The sequence below is a fragment of the Xenopus tropicalis genome, chromosome 6, assembly GCF_000004195.4.
Source record: "Xenopus tropicalis strain Nigerian chromosome 6, UCB_Xtro_10.0, whole genome shotgun sequence".
Classification (NCBI taxonomy): Eukaryota; Metazoa; Chordata; class Amphibia; order Anura; family Pipidae; genus Xenopus; species Xenopus tropicalis.
Genome location: NC_030682.2, coordinates 95,622,577 through 95,643,118, shown reverse-complemented (window position 1 = coordinate 95,643,118; position 20,542 = coordinate 95,622,577). Strand labels below are relative to the sequence as shown.

The window sequence follows — 20,542 nt, the reverse complement described above, 5'->3', positions numbered from 1 at the left end:
TGAGTTTTGTTGGGTAGTTGGTTCCGGGCTAGAAGGGCAGCTGGCAGTGCCAGTTGCGCTGTGCAGTTATTGGATTGTTACAGTGTTTGGTTATTTAAAAAGTTGGTTTGTTTGTTATACAAACATTTGTGTTATGTTTGAGATGTTTTGTTTCACATTTGTTATTTATGTTATGTTTTAAATTAAAACTTTGATTGTTGTTAATAAATTTTCTGCGGCCATTTTATCCCAAGAATTGGTGTTCGTGTGTTTATTGGGGATGGTAAGTAAAGAGGTAAAAGGGGGGTGTTGGTTGGGAGAAGGGCGGGTCAGGATCCGACGTTACTCATGTCAAGCACTGAGTGCAGTGCACCTTAAATGTATAACTTATCATCACCAATAGCTCACCAAGCAATAAGCAATAATGTATGTTTAATGGTAAAAACCAATAATATGCCAGCTTCATGTTGCATGCCCCATTGTACAGTATTAATGCAGAGCAAATGTCATGCTTAATTTACACTAAACTTGACACATAATTATTTCGTTGTTTTATTTAAATGAAAAAGAAAATTAATTGAGAATAAGTTATTGCTGAATAATTACCAGCTGGCCAGCTTCAGGTTATAAGACCTATACATTATTTCTGTGTGCACAACTCTTAACCAATGTTTAAATTAAAAATAATGGGAGAAACTGTTGCTCAGTACATTTGTGTGTATCACAAACTCACCAGTGGAATAATGGACGTGATTTCCCTATTTTTTGTGTAAAAAGCCCCAAATCCAATCACGTTAATGAGAAAGCAACATGCCAAACACTGTCTGTATAGATGTTACACACTGTTACGCACTCAACCCTATACCATCACTGCACCCACAGAATGGTCTCTCACTGCAAATCATTTCACGCCTGAGGGAAAGTGATACCAGCACTGGAGCCCATTGGATGCAGTAACTATAACAATAGGATAACAGAAGTATAGTACATAATGATGCATGCCTGTCTAACCCTTAGACAAATGCTTTAATTTGAGGGAAGTGTGCACCTTGTCTATAGTGTTCCACACGTGGGAGACTGTTACTGTGGCATATTAAACATGATGTTGTGGAGTTACCCCTTGGTCCCCCCAGTGGTGCCTCACCTGACAGGCTCCCCATCCAGCGCTGCAACAGAAAGAATGGCTGTCCTGGCCTTTGACAGTACCTCAACAGGTACAGGGTGCATGAGGGTGCTTAAGAACTGCAGGAACAGCCCAGTCACAATCTTTCATTTTTTTATTCATTTTTTGTTGCTGTTTTCAATTGCCAGCCATGGGGATGTGCAAAGTAGCTGCATTGTAAATTTCATTTGGTGAATAAAGCACTTGTACATTGACACAGCTTCTATAGCCATTCATTGTACACTGCTGTATAGACCTGTCCCATAACTCACTGTCTCTGGTACAAGAGATTATTGTAGGAAGACAATAAATATTGTTATAGGAAAAAATGCTCAAGGTGAACAATATTTGCTTGGTTCCCTGTCCCTTTGGAAAACTGTCCCAAGCAAGCATCCTCACCTCTGAAAGCTGTCCCTGTCGCAACAGAGCTGTCTCCAAGCCAGTTGCTATTCCATGACAGGAGGCGGCCTTCTGTCACCTGACCCCCTTTACTCCTCCCACATCCTCCAAACTTCCCACGCCAGCTTCTCTGTTGCTGCAAGAAATATATTAAGATTAAAATATATGGTTGTTATATTGAGTGGGTGGATAGCAATGGGGGTTAGTCAAAAAGTGGATATTGTACAAAAATTTGGCACAGCGCATGCAGCATGCACAGTGCGCCCCAGGACTATTCCTGTCAGATTTTACTTTGGAAATCTGTTAACCTTAGTTTCATAAACCAGTTTTTTTTATTCATTTCAAAACCTACATTTTTTTCTTAATTTTGGATTTTTTTTCTATTTACAACTTTTAGAGTTTCTACCCTCATAATTTTTTTGTTACCCTTTGTACACTATAGACCCTTTATCATTTGGTCTTACTTTTTGACAATATATCTGAGCAGATCTTGTCATTTCTAGTTCTAAACCAATGGAATCAGATAAAGTAAAAAAAAGTAATCAGTATTATTTTAATGTAATTTTCTCGAGTGGATGCTAATAAAGTATTTTTGTTCAGTCCTAACCTGTTTATTTTTCTACTAAAACATTTTAAAACATATAATTAACCATGTATATAACTAGTATATGTCAGTGCAAATATATGGCTACAGTTATTTTATATTTTAATTTGGGGATTATTAGTAAAGAATAATAGCATATGTTGTTATATATTCACATCTACAGTGTACAATTAAAATCCTTTTATAGGTTATTGTTCCTGAGAAGTTAATTTATTTTTATTAATATGTCTCAAAATAAGCTAAATTTGACAATATTTCGAAAGATTTATTAAGCTCACTTAAACTGGTTATAACTGATAATAAACAATGGATTATAAAAGAGGAGCTCTACAGTCACACCTAAAAAACACCTAAAAAACGGAAACAACATAGCAGCTGTACACTATTAGGTAAAGTAATAGTTGCCCCCACGATGAATCCAAACAGAAGAAAAATACTGTAAACTGCTTGATTTAATAATGCCTTGAACACAAATTGTAGATCACTAAAGGGGTGAAAAATTGCACCACTTAAAGGGGACATATAGGATAAATGGGAAAACCCTAATTTTGTAGGCAGTTATGAATAATATACGGTGCTGGTTTCACTTTGTGCTAAAATTAATCCTATCTGTAAAAATGGCCCCTTTATTGGAGCTCCCTATAGATCATATCACTTTTCTGTCCGAGTTCGAAATGGAGAGTGGGCGTGTCCTAACGGTCCCTGCCAGAAGCACAGTAGGAGGGGGAGAGCCAATCACAGCCCTGCACTCACACAAGCAAAGACAGGCTTCAATTCCCTATCAGGTCAGCCTAGCTGCTGATTGGTTCCTATCTTATAGTGCAGTGTACGGAGGGCCGCCGGCTCCCCTGCACATCCAGAGAATTCAGCCAGCAGGAAGTGGAACCGATGGGCGGGACTAGTGGAGTTTTGGGGGAATTTCTCAATAAATCAGTCTGAAACACATCTTTTTTAAGCACAATCTTTCTATATATAGAGGAGTATAATTCTCTGGTACATTCATAATTTTTATAGGATATGTCTCCTTTAATGCTCATGCAGTAAGCACTTGTCTCCACTGCATACCTGTGCTTTGCACATCTTAAGGTTTAAATGCAACCCTGACCTAGGGGATGGATAGGGGTAGAGATGAGTATGCCTACTGTATGTGCCTTCTCCTACTCCTCATGAAAAAGGAGGCAGCACTTTAGTGATAACGGAAGCACAGCTAATGGCTGGGCAGGGAGTAAACCATTAAAAAAATGGCAGCTTCACCTCAATGAGTCCTCAATGGTTTTGTATATTATATAGGTATGGGAACCCTTACCTGGAAACCCATCATCCAGAAAGGTCAACTTGGCATAGCCATCCCCAAAAGAGTCTTTTTTTAGCAAATAATTCTAATTGTTAAAAATTATTTCAATTTACTCTGTAATAATAAAGCAGTACCTTATATGTGATGGTAACTAAGATGCATGAACACGTATTGTGGCAAAATGTTCCTACTGGGTTTTTACCTATCTATCTATCTATCTATCTATCTATCTATCTATCTATATCTATCTATCTATCTATCTATCTATCTATCTATCTATCTATCTATCTAATCTATTTACATATCACATCTATCTATCTATCAATCTATCTATCTATCTATCTATCTATCTATCTATCTATCTATCTATCTATTTATTATATATGATACACATTAGTTGCATAATGTATTTTGAAAAAGGAAAAAAAAAAGCATTTCACATATTTATTAATTAAAAAAAACAAACATATTTTTTCACAGGGGAGCAGCAATTATCATTTAATTCAGACTGGTAATGAAGTTTACTGAAAATAATTATGTTTTTGCCTTTTTGGTTGCCTGAGCACATCAGGCTTATTGTGATATTTCAGATTAGAAATTTTTTGCTCAGTCTGCACTTTAGAATAGTAAATTTGCAAAGAGAGAGATGACTTCATCTTGCTGTCAGGCTTATAGACTAATGATCTGTCAATTCTATCTTAAAATAAAACATTTGCCTCATCTTGCAGCACTTTAAATTGCACATATTACATTGTGTCTGAACTGAAACATTGTGTTAACAAAAAACATCAGCAGGTATCTGTCACGAGATACTGTATGTATGATGAAATATTACTTTTTTATTGGGCTTTCTTGTCCTGTGTTATGGGCTGATTTTTCCGGTATCCGGTTTCTCTGGTATATTTAATATTCAAACACAGTTCAGGCTTTGCTGAAACCCTAGAATGTTATGGAGGCAAGTTCACACAGAAATATTATATCAGGCAAATGTACTTGCTTTTTAAAGAATGAAGGTATAATTGCTGGGAGTGTCAATTTGTCAGGCACCCCCAGTAATTATAATCACTTATTATATCCCCATAATTATATGGCCGTTCACTGAAAAGTACACCAGCCTAGGGTCCTAGTCTAGAAGTGCTGCACTGGCATCTTCATCTTTCTCCCAAGTATTCCTTGTAAACTTACAAACAAAAGTCACCATTACTGCTTTGCTGTGCATGCCCACCCTGCCTTTAGGGATCCCTAAAGAGGAAGAAGATCATGTAGAGTAGAATAGTGTATAGATTGGTAGGTGTGGGTTGTGTGTGCTGGGCTTACTTGGAAGGGTTGAACTTGATGGACTCTGGTCTTTTTTCAACCCTATGTAACTATATATATATATATATAAATATGCAATATACAGTACATACAGTCCTATACACCACTACAGACCCCTTTATACTTGAGGAAGTATATTTGAATTTGAAGCAGGAAAGAAAAGGGTTGAACTTGCTGGGCTTTTGACAACCCAAATGAACTGTGTAACTGTTAAACTTTATTGACATGTATCTTTTTATATATATATATATATATATATATATATATTTTTTTTTTTTATTCTTTTTTTTTTAAAGCTCATTTTTATGATGTTAATCAATTTTACTAGGCTCGCAATATCAGAGACTAGCCTTACAGATGGAGCGGTAAATAAAACCAAAACAGACGATTGTAAAAAATTAATATTATTTTTATTATTAACACATACCTCTAATGTGCCAACTTATTTCATAATGCTGTACAATAAACAAGTGCATACATTTTATTAGAAGTAAGATTTTAAATCTCAGTTGTAATAACAGTGATGTTTAGCTTTTGGCCTGACCCTTAGCTATTGGGTAATGCCAGCATTATTACAAAAATACAATATCTTCTAGGGACACGAGATAGGCAGCCGCTATTAATAAGTATATATACAAGTATATCTGCAATTTTAATAGCATTTTCTTTAACATATTTTGCTTTTATGTGAGGGAAAGGAATATTCATTACTTTTGTTAATATGTTGTATAACAAGTCATTACCTTATTAATTGTACAAAAGGATTTTTGCCTCCAATAAGGATGAATTATATCTTAGTTGGTATCAAGTACAAGGAAATTTTTTATTATTAGAGAGAAAAAGGAAACCATTTTTGAAAAAGTGATTAAAATGGAGTCCATGGGAGATGGCCTTACCCTATTCTTAGCAACTTTTCATTTAGTCTTCATTTTCTATTGCTTAAATTATTTGTCCAGCTGTCAGATGGGGGCCACTGATCCCAGCAGCCAAAACAATTGCTTTATGAGGCTCTTATTTTGTTACAGTATATTTTTAGTACAGGTAAAGGATCTGTAATCCGGAAACCCGTTTTTCAGAAAGTTAAGAATTTCGGAAAGGCCGTCTCCCATAGACTCCATTTTAAACAAATGATTCTTATTTTTAGAAATGATTTCCTTTTTCTCTGTAATATTAAAACAGAACCTTGTACTGGATCCCAACTAAGATATAATTAATCCTTATTGGATTCAAAACAATCCTATTGGGTTTATTTAATGTTTAAATGATTTTTAGTAAACTTAATGCATGGAGTGGAAAGATCCCTTATCCGGAAGACCCCAGGTCCTGAGCATTCTGGATAACAGATCCCATACCTGTACTTACATTTCTGTTTAGGTTCTATCCCATTTAATTTCCAGTCTCATTCAAACCACTGGCTTGGGAAAACTGGGCCCTATCAACCAGATAGGTGCTGAATTTCACACTGGACAAATTCAGGAGAATGTAATAAAAGTTAACAGAAAAATATCCCGCTGTCTGAACAAATTTTCCTTTACATGAATTTAATCTAGCTTTTGCAAACCTGGAAACTGTTTAACATCCACTTGCGCCAGTGTCGGAAGGATTGCAAAATTGATAGTTTACACCAGTGCGCTGTGTATGTAATAAAACTTCAAGCATGCCTTACAAGTGAGCTATATGCCATTCAAATTTGCAATGCAATAACTGTCTAACAAAGAATATTACATTGCAAATGCATATTTTTATTCCTATTTATGCAATTTTTTATTTCTCCTTAGTGCTCAGTTAACAAGCACCAAGAGTCAGGTCAAAATTGAGCAGAGAATAATGTCAGGAGGCCAGCAGAGCTCTGTCCTTACCACTTGCCTTGGGGCCCATTGCAGGCTGCATCTCCTAAATCTCCATAACTCTTTCAGATGTGCAAGTTTGGGAGCAGGAGGGAAGACACCTGTGTGCCTCCCCCAAAAGCGCCTCACCAATATGCAGCCAGCACTGAATTTGTGGGTTATGCTACAGGTCTCTGTGTTCTACTGAATGCAGTATACAAAGTGCCAGTGCTGTATTTATCTTTGAAAATAGTCACTGTGTGTGTACCTGAATGCATGTTTGTTCCTGTACGAAAATGTGCGTTAGCAATGTAAACATGTTCTGGACACATGGAAGATACAGTATTCAATCACCAAAAAGCATATGGTGGATATGTAACCTTTTCAGTAGGTGGAGAAACGTGTTATTAGAGTGTGTTCTCATTAAATTCAAATTAATTCATTGGGAGCCTTTTTAATGAATATTTGAGGAGCCTAATCTTCTTAAGTTGTACTTTTTCATCTCTATGACCTTTTCAGTTAAAGGAGTTTCAACTTCTACAAAACCTAAATGCCAGTAAATGGTGTTTTACGCTACTCCTAAATGCTAGTTATACATTAGTTGTCTTCAGTTTTTACTCATATATTTTTTGTAAGACAAAAGCAAAAAAAAAAAAAAAGGTTCATCTTGTATACTTGTATACAAATCAATTTATATGCAGCTCTTTTGACCAAATTCATAGTTACTATAATACATTCCTTTAAAACATTTTCTTGCATAAACGCCAGCACTATATATATTTATTACATTTGTTTAAATGTTATTACATTTATATTTAAAATATATATATATTTTTATTTATTACATTTACAGCTATTACATTTGTTTAATAAAAAAATGTTAAAAAATGTCATTTTAGTTATACTATATAGATATAGAATATTTAAAGGGGAAGTTCACCTTTAAATTAACCTTTAATATGTTGTAGACATTGATATTTTCAGTTATTTAGCTTTTTGTTTAGCAGCTCTCCATTTAGTATTTTAGCAGCTGGTTGCTAGGGCATTTTTAACCTAGTAACCGACAGTATTTTAAATAAGAGATAGGAATATGAATAGTAGAGGGCCTGCACAGAAAAATAAGTAATAAAAATTAACAATAATAAAAATGTAACGATCGTTTTTGGCTCCTCAGGTCAGTGATCTCCATTTGAAACCTGGAAAGAGGCAGAAGAGAAAGGCAAATAATTCAAAAACTATAAAAAAATAAAAATGAAAGCTAATCAATTGCAAAGTTGCTAGGAATAGGGCATTGTATAACATACTAACATTAACCATAGAGGTGAACCACCCCTTTAAGCTTAATGGAAATTATTTTCGTAAAGTCTTAACTACTTGCTACCCACTTAAGGGTTATATTTACCAGTGCAAGTGCAGTGCACGAAGATGCAATTTGCCATGTTTTTACCCATAATGTAGCATTTTTTTCACAATTGCAATATAATTTTGGCTGCTTGCAGATTTGGACTGGCTGCAATATTGTCTGATGCATGAAAGCATACACAATTGTTTTATGTTTTGTTTTTATGTTTTGTACAACACAATTGTACACAAAGTTTTTAGAATGGAGTCATTTCTGAAAACCACAGGTTAAAACAGCTTAAAAATTTCTCTCATGGACTCAAAGAACGTACTGCAGCCACATCAAATTGTGTTGCAGAGGCATGTAATCATAACCCAAGGATCCAGACCAGGCCTACCAATAGAACCTGTTTAGAGAAGGGTTTATCATAAATTAACTAAAACTAAGAAAGTTCCTGGTGCATTGTGCTTAGTACTGAAAAATGCCTGAGGTGACATAGAGCACAAAATAATTGTTCTTGTAAATGCTATGTCTGGATTTTTGGATTATGAGGCATTGTTGCTGGCCACACCAAAATGCCAAAGTGGGCACCGGATTTTGAAGAAGATTATAGTGCAAAAAATGGGCGTAGGAGATGACAAGGAAATGTGTGACTGGTTATCTAGTAAACAAGGAAGGGAAGACTGCAGTTGTAAGCTTGGTTAGAAATGCATAGCACCTTTACAGAACATAGGGCAAATAAAGCACATGGTAAATAAACTTACCTTTTCTATTTACAACAAATGTTCCTTTGTTGTTGTAAGGGATATGTTGAATTATATCTTTACTCATGGTCTTTTACAGGCATGTATTATCTAATTATAATACAAATATATCTAATATAATCCAGTTTTTGTTTTATATAATGGTGCACTTTATGGGTCTATTATACAACTCATTATACGATCCATAAAACCTACTTAAAGGAACAGTAACACCAAAAAATTAAAGAGTTTTAAAGTAAATTAAATATAATGTATTGTTGCCCTGCACTGGTAATAGTTGTGTGTTTGCTACAGTAACACTACTATAGTTTATATAATAAGCTGCTGTGTAGCCCCGGGGGCAGCCATTCAAGCTGGGAAAAAGGAGAAAAGGCACAGGTTACATAGCAGATAACAGATAAGCTCTGTAGAATACAATAGTGTTTTATCTGTTATCTGCTAAGTGCCTGTGCCTTTTCTCCCTTGAATGGCTGCCCCCATGGCTACATAGCTGCATTCTTTATATAAACCATAGTAGTGTTTCTGAGGCAAAACACCAGTTGTACCAGTGCAGGGCAGCAGTACATTATATTAGAATTTCTTTCATACACTTGAATTTTTTGGTGTTACTGTTCCTTTAACAGAAATAGTTAGACGGTATCTGAGTGTCAAACACATATTTTTACATGAAATGTCATTGTTTTTAAAGTTGCCATACCTCACTTGATTTATTTTAAACTGTTTGAGAACGGCAATCTAACCATGGTCACCTTGGGAAAATGCTGTAAAGCTATTTAGCATACTAGATTTAGGGTCTAAAAATGTCTTAATAACTTTCATTTGAGTTCTTTATTCTTCATATTTTCTAGGTAACATAAGAAACAAACTGTTGCCTGGGGACTAATAAACCAGCTGCATGTTCAGTCTTTTTATAGTTTCAAAATCATCTGATTTTGCGTTAAAAGATTATTCTTCTTAAAATGTTCTAGGAATATAGATGAAAATGTTTATATTATTTTTTTTGGAGATTGTCTGCAAATCTGTTTTGGTTCTTTAAGCAGCAACAAACTTACCTTATGGTGTGATTGAAGTTGTTGTATATAGGTGCTTCTAGCAAACAGCTTTTAGTACTGGGGTAGTAAAACTGATGGACTATACAAAGAATCTGTAAACATACTTTCTGGTATATAAATACAAATTACATAGAAGAGCTACCTAGGGCTGTGTTTGATTAGATTGCACTGTACACTTTTGATGATGCTGTAGCCCTATTTACTTCTCTAAGTGAAAGGCCTCTAATATCCTGTACCTCAAAAACAAGTACACATGTATAACAGCAAATTAATAGTTTTAGAAAAATATGTATATATATATATAAAAAGTAATTTATTGAGTAGACGAACTGACGTTTCGGCTGAACACCTCAGCCTTTCTCAAAGTCGACTTTGAGAAAGGCTGAGGTGTTCAGCCGAAACGTCAGTTCGTCTACTCAATAAATTACTTTTTATTTTTGCACCTAAGTCCTGAGAGAGCGGCTTCTTTTTCTTCTTATCTCGGTTTCACTGTGAAGACTGCACCCAGGCGGATTTGAGATTTATACGTGAGTGCCAGTATTGCATTTTGACTTTTTATATATATATATATATAATATTTTCCTTATGCTGCATATAGTATTACACGGTTCGATTGCTAAATTTTCAGAATAACCCTGATCAGGATTAATAAGTAATATTAATGTACCTGACATCTACTGCGTTTCCTTTGGAAAAGTTCAGATTGTTATTACCAGGTAAAAGTGATGAAACATTTCCAAATATTTAATAGGTCAAAGAAACTGATAGATCCGTCCCTTTTAATGGAAAATATTAATCACAGATGTATTACCATATAACAAGATCAGCTAAACTTTCATTCTGAGAAACCTAACCCAAGAACACATTGTGCTTTCTTTCTAATTGAGAAATGATTGGCCTTTTGAGATATTTTTCACAGCGAAGGGCAATGTTTCAAATATTAGAATCATCTTTGCATATTATTTAATAGTGATGTGTTCTCTTACTCAGATGTATTCCAAATGAAAATCTTAGATCGATGAAGGATGAATAGGTTTATTTATCTGACTTTGCTCCCTTTTTGTGATATACTGAGTTTTAATAATGAAAAGAAGATAGCAATAAATCAGTGCTTCCCAACTGAAAATCTATGTCAAATAACAAATTAATAAAAATATTTTCTATGCTATTATGTTGCTTATAAGACATAATGTACTTCCAAGTGTGAAATACAATAGGGGTCATTTTTGTTCCACAAAACACACAAATGTAGCTGACAATCTGGCATCCATAAGCCGTAAAAAACTCACCAAGGTAGAACGGATGGTCCAGGTGCTCCAGCCCCAGACCCTCAGCTCAAGGGAGCAGATAAGCCATTAGCATAAAAACAAGAAAAAAAGGGAAAAAGGCACTCTGGAGATCCAAAGACAGGCTAACCAAAAGTTTAAAAAGAAAACAAATTTTTTATTAAACACTCACAAAAAGCCTGACGTGTTTCATGTCCATCTGACACTTAATCATAGGTTCATTTATGTTCCACTTGAGCACAAGGGCACACCCCTTAGTGCTCATCTAACAACAAATTGTGACCCAGCCACCCTTTAATCAGTAAGTATATAAAAAATAGACTTCCCAGAGATTTGGGGGTGACGTTTATTAATTTCTAACATTAAGCAGTCACAGATAAATCATGGACATCATGTGCATCTCTTACTGCAATTTATAGAGAAATTAGAGGACAACAAAGATTTCCTATGAAGCAAACTACAAGTAGGCCGCTCTGCTATTGCCTCGTTGTTCTAAAGGCATAGCTCCCAACTGTCCTGCTTTAAGTGGGAAAGTCCCGCTTTTGGCACCCCATCCCGCTGGTGAGTGGCACTGACTGTTTCAAACTATTTATAAAAGTTGCTTATACATATAAATTAATATAGACATATAGAAATCAAACAAGGATTAATATAGTATAGAATCTATAAAGTTTCTGCAACATGTTTGATTATATATAATGATAACACCTATAGAATTCAAGGGGAGGTGTACTTCACCTTTAAAACACATGGACTGCCAAAATGGGTGTGACATATGGGGTGTGTGGCCACATAGTAGGCGTGACCAAAAATTTTTTTTACTGTGCTGCGTGTGGCAGAACATTTTGTCCCTCTTTCTCATTCTCAAATGTTGGGAGTTATACTAAAGGCTTTCTTGTAGTTTGTCCTTGAGCCCCTGGATGAAAGCAATGCCCCTTCCTATTTCATTTAGAGTACTGTTTGTTACTTCCATGCCATTGTGCCTTCCTTTGTTCAAAACTTGGGTCCTACGTGATATGGTCAATATGGCCAAATAATTGAGATAATGGTCATTTTAAAGGGGCTTTTCATGTAAAAACGAACTTTAATATGATATTCAGAGAATATCCCTTGTCCTGGAGTCCGACAAGTGCATGCTGTTTTGTGCTGGCTATTGAAATTAATTTTAAGGTGAACTAACCCTTTAAGTCCAGATTAGTTCTTTATCACGTTAGAAGTAGCCATTTATTTAATTTCTTTAATTAGGGTATATTTTATCATTTACTCCTAATATATACTGTCACAATTTATCTGATTATTAAAAGAATACCATTGCTATGAGAAGTGTAATGTTAACTGAAATATTATTCTCTTTGCCCTATATATTTCTATTCTTGTATAATACAATTCCCACTGTGTATAATAAGGATTTGCAAGCTTTGCTTTAAATATAGTTATACATCTAAAAGTTACCCCTAGGGTATCTGGATACTGCTGTAAGTCTGGTGGAAGAAATCTTGTGAAATTATTTATTACTTGAAACAAATAATATGTTCAGCAGAAAAAATAAATGTAGTAAATGTATTTCCAACATTCCTGTACATTAAAGGACCAATATTCCAAGATAGGATCCCTTAGAGATTTCTACAAGGAAATTGCATTCGTTATTGAAAACTTGGACTTACCTTTTCCCCATGTAAGAGCAACAGTGTCACCTCATCTACTACTGAAACTCCAGATAAAACACACATACATTACCACTGTTTTTACATTTGCCTCTTCATTGTGACTAACACCAAATTTTCAGTCACAAAGGGGCTGATTTATTAATCCACAAACGTCTGAAAAGCGTCCGAATGCGTTTTTTTCGTAATGATCGGTATTTTGCGATTTTGTCCGTCGCCATCGCGACTTTTTCGTAAATTGTCGCGACTTTTTCATAGCTGTTACGAAAAAATCAGAAAGGTTTGCCCACCATTTACTAGCACTCAATACGAAAAAGTTGCGACAATTCGCGCAAGTCATAACGGCTACGAAAAAGTTGCGACAATTCGCGCAAGTCCTAACGACTACGAAAAAGTCATGACAATTCGCGCAATTCCTAACGGCTACGAAAAAGTCGCGACAATTCACGAAAAAGTCGCGCCGGCGATGAAAAATCGCAAAAAATACGAAAAAGTAGCAAAATGTTCGTTTCCAATCTGATTTTTTCCCATTCGGAATTCGGATTCGTGGATTAGTAAATCAGCCCCAACGAGTTATATAATAATTAACTCAAACAGCCCTGATGTTGGTCCTGAAAGTACCTCAATTAAATTACCATAAGCATCTAACATAGGCAGTAAAAACTTACTGTAAATCACTAAATTTACAGTGTAAAGCAGGTTCTATGGCACAGTTTTTCCTTCTGCTGTGAATAGCTTGGACTGCCTATTATTAGGGGTAGTTCTTTAAATTAACTTTTAGTATGTTGTAGAATAGTTAGTTCTCCAAACTGGAGAACTGCTGAAGAAAAAGCTAAATAAAAGAACCATTGGAAAAAAAGGGAAAACGAATGACAAGCTGTTTCAGAATATCAAGCTCTATTAAAATAAATTTTAAAGTAAACAACTTCTTTAATCTACCCTACTTTTTAAAACCTAATTTGTAGTTTGCATTTATATAATTATAACTCTCCTGTAAATATATACAGCATTTATGAATATCAGATATACACATCAATCACTTATCTACAAAGATCAGAATTACATACAGGAAGGCCGTCTCCCATTGAGTACATTTAGATCAAATACTTCTAATTTTTCTCTGTAATAATAAAACTTGAGTTCCTGGAGGCTAATATAGCTGTATGAATCCATATTAATGGCAAAAGAATCCTATAGGATTTTTTTTCACATTTAATTTTTTGTAGCTGACAAGGAATGGTGATCTAAATTACAAAATATCCATTATTTGTAAAATTCCAGGTGTTAAGCTTTCTGCAGGAAACCCTAACAATTTGGGCTAAAAAATCTCAATTTGGGTTATGGTCACGATATTTGTTACGTGCAAAAAACCCAAAAACTCAAATTCGCCATTTTGAAGATTGTGCGTTTCTATAGAAGTCAATGGGACTTGCTCAAAGCAAATTGAAGATATTAAAGTTTTCAAGTTTCATTTGAGTTTGTAAGCCTGCAAATTAGAGGTATTTGCACAAGTTTAATACATTAATAAATAAGTGAGCATTCGATATGTGAGTGTATTCGATTTAGAAAGACAAACTCAAATTTACAAACTCGAAAACTGATAAATAAGCCTTTAAAAGTGTTGCTACTGGTCATTCATATCCTTGCCACACAAGTGTTTGCAGAGTTTCCTATCATATTCTGTCTGCACATATATTTGACCTATTGCATAAACTTACTTATCCTTAAGATAACAGTTATTTAGAACTTTAGATAATACTAAATTATTACTGTGAACCAACAGGCCCTACAAAGAGTAATGTTCATGTTAACGGCACATCTCAGGGATCTTACTCCCCTGCACCACCACAGGTGAGCACAGGAAAAAACTTTGTTTTGTTGTTGAGTACAAGCCCTTAGGCTGATGCCACACGTGGCGTTTTTTTCTCAGCCTAAAAACGCCGCACAAGCCACACAGCCCCTGACTATGGCGTTTTTCAGCCTAGTACTGGTGATGTAGCAAATCCCGTTTCCATGGTGCTAATAGTGCGAAATAGCAAAAAACGCAGCGTATTTCAGCTAGGTCTGGCAGCTGCCTTTGTGTATACATAGGAATAGCTTGCTTTGCAAATACCGGCGTATTTCAGCCAACGCTTGAGAAATCCACGCTAAGGCATTTTCCAGTGTATTTCCGCATTGTGTGGTTTGCTTCAAGTCTTTTCAAGTTATTTCTATGGATGATGATATCGGGCGTTTTTCAGCCGCTGAGAAAATTAGAAAATGCGCAGCGTAAAAACGACACGTGTGGCATCAGCCTTAGACATGAAAATGATAATGGTGGTTTCAACTAATAACTTTTGCTTTTCTGAATGTATTCTTTAATGTGTAGCATTTAAAGCCTCTGATTCTCAGATACTGTAGCTTTCTGGAACATTTCTAATGTGTTTTCTTCATGAAAGTTCAATGTTAGGGGCAAATTAATTATGCAGTTAAATGAAATATTGGATTAGTAGTCTTGTTTCTTCAGAATTAAACAATGGCACAGATCAGCAATGATATATCCAGTCATAGCAATAGCCTTAACCCAATGTTTTTTTTTCTGTTGCCGACATCAAACATGTTGTTTATCAATTTAATATTCCAAATTACTGTGCCACCCAGGAAAATTTGTCAGATGCTTACAGAATAAGTGTGTTGTTTACAACCTGAATAATATTTTTAGTCAAGAACCCACAGTTATTAATAGCTTGGGTACTGAGTGAAAAATAACTAATAAAATGTATTTTTTTTTAAATATAATTAGGTGGACATGTAAAATAATGTAGCTTAGTGGCTGTATATATCTGCATATATGGACTTGCATAAGGGGAATTCCATACTGGTTACTCCAACAAGTACATTTAAAATCTCATTCACAGTCAACAATAAAAAAGTGAGCAATTTATAAAAACAAAATGATAAAACCCTTGTTTAATTACTAACTCATAACTTCTGAACTAAGCACTCGACTGCAACTGTTTTTCACAGAAATAAAGTTACACAACATGCATTTTGTATTGAACAACATTAGTAACTGACCAAAATGCATTCTATTTCATGTATACTTTGGTACAGTGATCCCCCACCAGAGTAAGTAATGTAACTAAAGAGTTAAATTAATAAGTGTAATATTTTTAAAGTCTTATGAAAAATAAATCTACATTTATTATGGCATATTTAATTTTACCCATTTTGATTGGCATCCATGCAGGTTTTCCTAAGTTAAATATATTTAGCACATTATTTTGATCAAAACTTTTGTGAATATGAATGACGAGGTAAGAACATTTGATGTTTGTGATTATGAGCTTGGAAGATGTATTTATTCAACATAGATGTCTAAGTGTATAAAACTGCCAAAGGGAAACATGAAGGCTAAACACTTGACTAGTCTCTGGTGAAAGACTTTGCCGATAATGATTGATCCGATGGACTCATCTGTGAAAGGTATTTTTCTTCTATATATCTCTAAATAATGAATACTGAGCCTGTCTTTTTATGTTTAAAATAGTTTGTGCTGTAATGTATAATTCTATGGTTTTCACTTATTTGCTAGGAAATACATAAAATACAAGTGTCTAGATCACAAATGAGAATTCTATTTGATCTGTTTTTACTACATAAGGATTTCTGAAGTCAGCCGCAACATGTTTTTTTTTTTCATTCAGTTTTAAGAAGTGTTTATAAAATGCCTTTTATCAGTAACTGTAACTGTCATAGTGACTTTAATCAAAGACATGTTCCTGTAAATGCCTGGGACATTATTTTATAATTGTATTAAACATAAATGAGGATGGAATTTTGCTAAAATAATGATACTGTAAGGACTACATATCATGTTCCTTGATACATGAACTTTTTTTGTTTTTCTTCCAGTTATAAATAAAGTTCAAAGTTTATTTCCTTTGCAGTAAAGCTCTTAGTAATTTATCATTTTTTCTCTTTATTGAAGTTGCAGTGTTGTTGATTCTTGTTGGAACCAGTATATTTCCAGTGAAAAATGGTGTGAATTCCCTACCAATCTGTCCAGATGGAGGAACTAACTGCCAAATGTCAACAGGAGCTCTTTTTGATAGGGCAGTGAAGCTTTCACATTATATCCATTCTCTCTCCTCTGAAATGTTCAATGAATTTGTAAGTAGCACCCGTATATTATTCGTTAGTGTTTTTATTTATGACAATAGTGTTCCCTGTTATGTTCTAAAGAAAATACATAATATTCTTTTACAGATTATCATATAACTAGTTCAATTTGATATACTGTCAGGATACTTTAATGATCATTTTTGTCTACAGGATGAACGATTCACACCAAGTCGAAGATTCTTAGCAAAGTCTGTTATGAGTTGCCATACCTCCTCATTAAATACTCCAGAAGACAAGGAGCAAGCACAGCAAATTCAAGTAAGACTTTGTCCTAATAAATAGTTTGCAGTCAAGGTCCAGTAATCAGAACTGAAATTCTTTAATAATGAGAGATGGTGAATATATTTCCAACTCATCTGTTTAATTATAGCACTGTTTGATAAGCCTCTTCTAAGACTGTGCATTTTTTCCATAATTTCCAAAGGACAGTCAAGACTATATTCAGTATAAACAAAATGAATTAACAGTTATGTTAAAATGAATTCAGGCTGATTTTAATTTCAAAAGTTTGTGTGATAATATCTATAATCATGATGTATTGTATGGAACGGAAATAAACCAGCTTTTTGCAAGTTAAATTGCCTATTCTGTGCTCCCCTTAGCCGGGTTCTTCTGATGTCATCAGTTATAACAGCCGCTTAGTGATGTATTTTCTGTCACATGACTCACTGAAACTTGTGTAGTATTATAAATTAAGTACCCCCTGTTGTAAAATAGAAGGATACTAATAGTCACCTTGCCGTTCCATGACCTGTAAAAAAGCACTTGGCCTTCAGCCTCGTGTCTTTATATGGTCATGAAACTCCTTGGAGACTTATAATATCCCTATATTTTACAACATTATTCACTTTATATTAAATCAAAGTGTCTTCATGTTTTTCTTCCATGCAACACCAAAGCATGAAGACTTGCTGAACTTAGTGATGCGAGTTCTGCGATCTTGGAATGATCCTTTACTCCACATGGTTGCAGAAGTTCAAGATATTAGGGAAGCACCAGATACAATCCTTTGGAAAGCTGTAGAAATTGAAGAACAAACCAAAAGACTTCTAGAAGGCATGGAAAAAATTGTTGGAAGGGTAAGATTTCTTTTTACACCATGGTTCAGTTACCTCTAATTCTTCTATGTATGTTTAACAAACAATTTTATTAGGTAATGCCCCTTTAAAAGAGACAATAATAATAACAATAATAACATGGGGGCATAAAATGTATGTTTTAATAGAATTTTCATTGTTAAAGCATTACCATTTATTCATAGGGTTGGGAAACACCATGCTGTTTGATTGAAGCATCATGCTTCGTGCTAACCATCATAGAAACATCACCCCTTGTAATCAGACAGTGCTTTAACTGAAGCAAACAATGTGGAAGCTTCCATTCTTATGTATTTATGTAACACTTGGAAATAGGGTGTTCTATGCACTCAATATACTCTTCCCTCACTGTCAGTTTAAAGAAACTAAATGATTAAGAATTTTTGTAAATACTGCATATTTTCTAGTTCAATTTTATTATCTTCTCAGGGAGGTGAATATATGTTTCTTAAAACACTTTGCCAATGGTGCCCCAACACAAATTCATGACTGATTTATCAATGTTAATAGTAAACATATCACACATTTTATAGAGAGAAAAGACTGCAGAACACAAACCTGAATGACTATGGGCAAGATTATCCCTCATAATTCTTATTTAAAAGGAAAGAATTTAACAAAAACAGAAATTAATTTTAGAAGGTTCTCAAGAGAACCACCTGTCACTAATAAAGAATGACAGTAGTGTTCATTAAAGCGCAGTTTGGGGAGAGGCAAAGACAGTTGCCATTAAGAAATGCAAATACTTCTAAAAACATTTGTACCAGCCCTGCTAAATCATGACTAGTATCAATATAGATTGCTCGTCCCCAGACATTTCAGTTGACCACTGCATGATAAATAATACCACAATCCCCACAATTTTACTTATCCATTTCTATGTGAGTATCCACAAAACACATACTGTTAGCAAAAGATTACCTTACATGGGCATCTGTTTAACCTTTGCATTGGCCAGTATCCTGATCCTTCTTAAAGTGGACCAGGTTTAGCTTTGGAACTAAAGATTAAGCTTTTTGTAGGGTAATAAACTGTTGGTAGCAAATGAACTAACTCTTTTGTAGAGTCACTTGTGAGACAGGACATCTATATCCTAGTGCAGGAGGATTTTAGAATAGATCATCTGCAGAAAAGCTAGGTGCTTCAGAATTGTGCATAACTGCCAGCTATTAAGAAATATGATTGGCTTTTAGGCAGGTATGGCTTTTAAGATAGTTATGTATTTGTATTTTTTCAGGAACTCTTTAACTAACCTTGATTTGGTAGCTAATTTTTGTACAAAATGCCCTTATGTTTTCCTTTTTTTTTTAAAAGATTCATCCTTTTGACTTGGAAAATGATGTTAACTCACTGTGGTCTGGCCCACCAGCAGCCCAATCGGCAGATGAAAATTCTCGTCTTTTTGCCTTTTACAACCTGCTGCACTGCCTTCGTAGGGATTCCCACAAGATTGACAATTACTTAAAGCTTCTGAAGTGTCGCCTTATTCATGAGAGCAACTGTTAGGATTTCATTTAGCTCAGCATTTTTGTAGTAAATCACAAGCCTAAAATTGCATTTCTTCTGTTTTGTGTAGTGAGAAAACAATGACTACATTTTTGTGGGATAGCCTTGCAAACTGTTAAGTTGAACTTTACCTTAACCTTTGTTTGTCACAAACAAGTAATACAAAAATGCTAAATTTGTCTATTAATTGCCTCTATCAATGATTAGAAATGAAAACTGAGCTTGTAATTTTCTTAATAAATAATTGTGCACTAGCATTTGTTTGATATGCTTGGGGATTTTTGTAGATAACAAGTTTTCTAATTGCAGGCAGGGTCATTCTGTGGCTACTAAAGCAAATAAAGTGCTGTCTTGTATAAAAAAGGGCATTGACTCAGGGGATGAGAACATAATTTTGCCTCTTTATAGGTCCCTGGTAAGGCCTCACCTTGAGTATGCAGTGCAGTTTTGGCCTCCAGTCCTTAAGAAGGATATTAATGAGCTGGAGAAAGTGCAGAGACGTGCAACTAAACTGGTAAAGGGGGTGGAAGATTTAAGCTATGAGGTTAGACTGTCAAGTTTGGGGTTGTTTTCTCTGGAAAAAAAGGATTATAGGCAGATAGGGGGTGTTCTTTTTTCTCATTAAAACAATCAGTACACCAGAGGCCTCCCCTTTTCATTTAAGCAGTGTAGGTGGTTTTTCACGGTGAGGGCAGTGAGGTTGTGGAATGCCCTTCCTAGTGCTGTTGTGATGGCAGATTCTGTTAATGCCTATAAGAGGGGCCTGGATGAGTTCTTGAACAATCAGAATATCCAAGGCTATTGTGATACTAATATCTACAGTTAGTACTAGTGGTTGTATTTATAGTTTATGTATGTGAGTGTATAGATAGGTAAATATAGGTTTGTGTGCGCTGGGTTTACTTGGAAGGGTTGAACTTGATGGACTCTTTTTTCAAACCTATGTAACTATGATATGCCATTATGCATTCCAATTTGGAAAAGCCTAATTAATTTGTTGCTTTAAGATATATTTAGAATCTGGTATGAACTACCAGAATCACCCCAAAATTGTAAAACCTACCAAAGTTTTCCATACAAAAATAT

General features: G+C 34.8%; 1 protein-coding gene across 1 annotated transcript; it reads left to right on the top strand.

The window, feature by feature from the left end:
* Positions 1-16,106: 16,106 nt before the first annotated feature.
* Positions 16,107-19,713, top strand: prl.1 (prolactin, gene 1). The gene is given in 5 exon segments (NM_001100229.1): positions 16,107-16,154; positions 16,660-16,841; positions 17,004-17,111; positions 17,753-17,932; positions 19,265-19,713. Coding segments are annotated over 5 exon segments (693 nt in total). The 5' UTR covers positions 16,107-16,123; the 3' UTR covers positions 19,457-19,713.
* Positions 19,714-20,542: the final 829 nt, after the last annotated feature.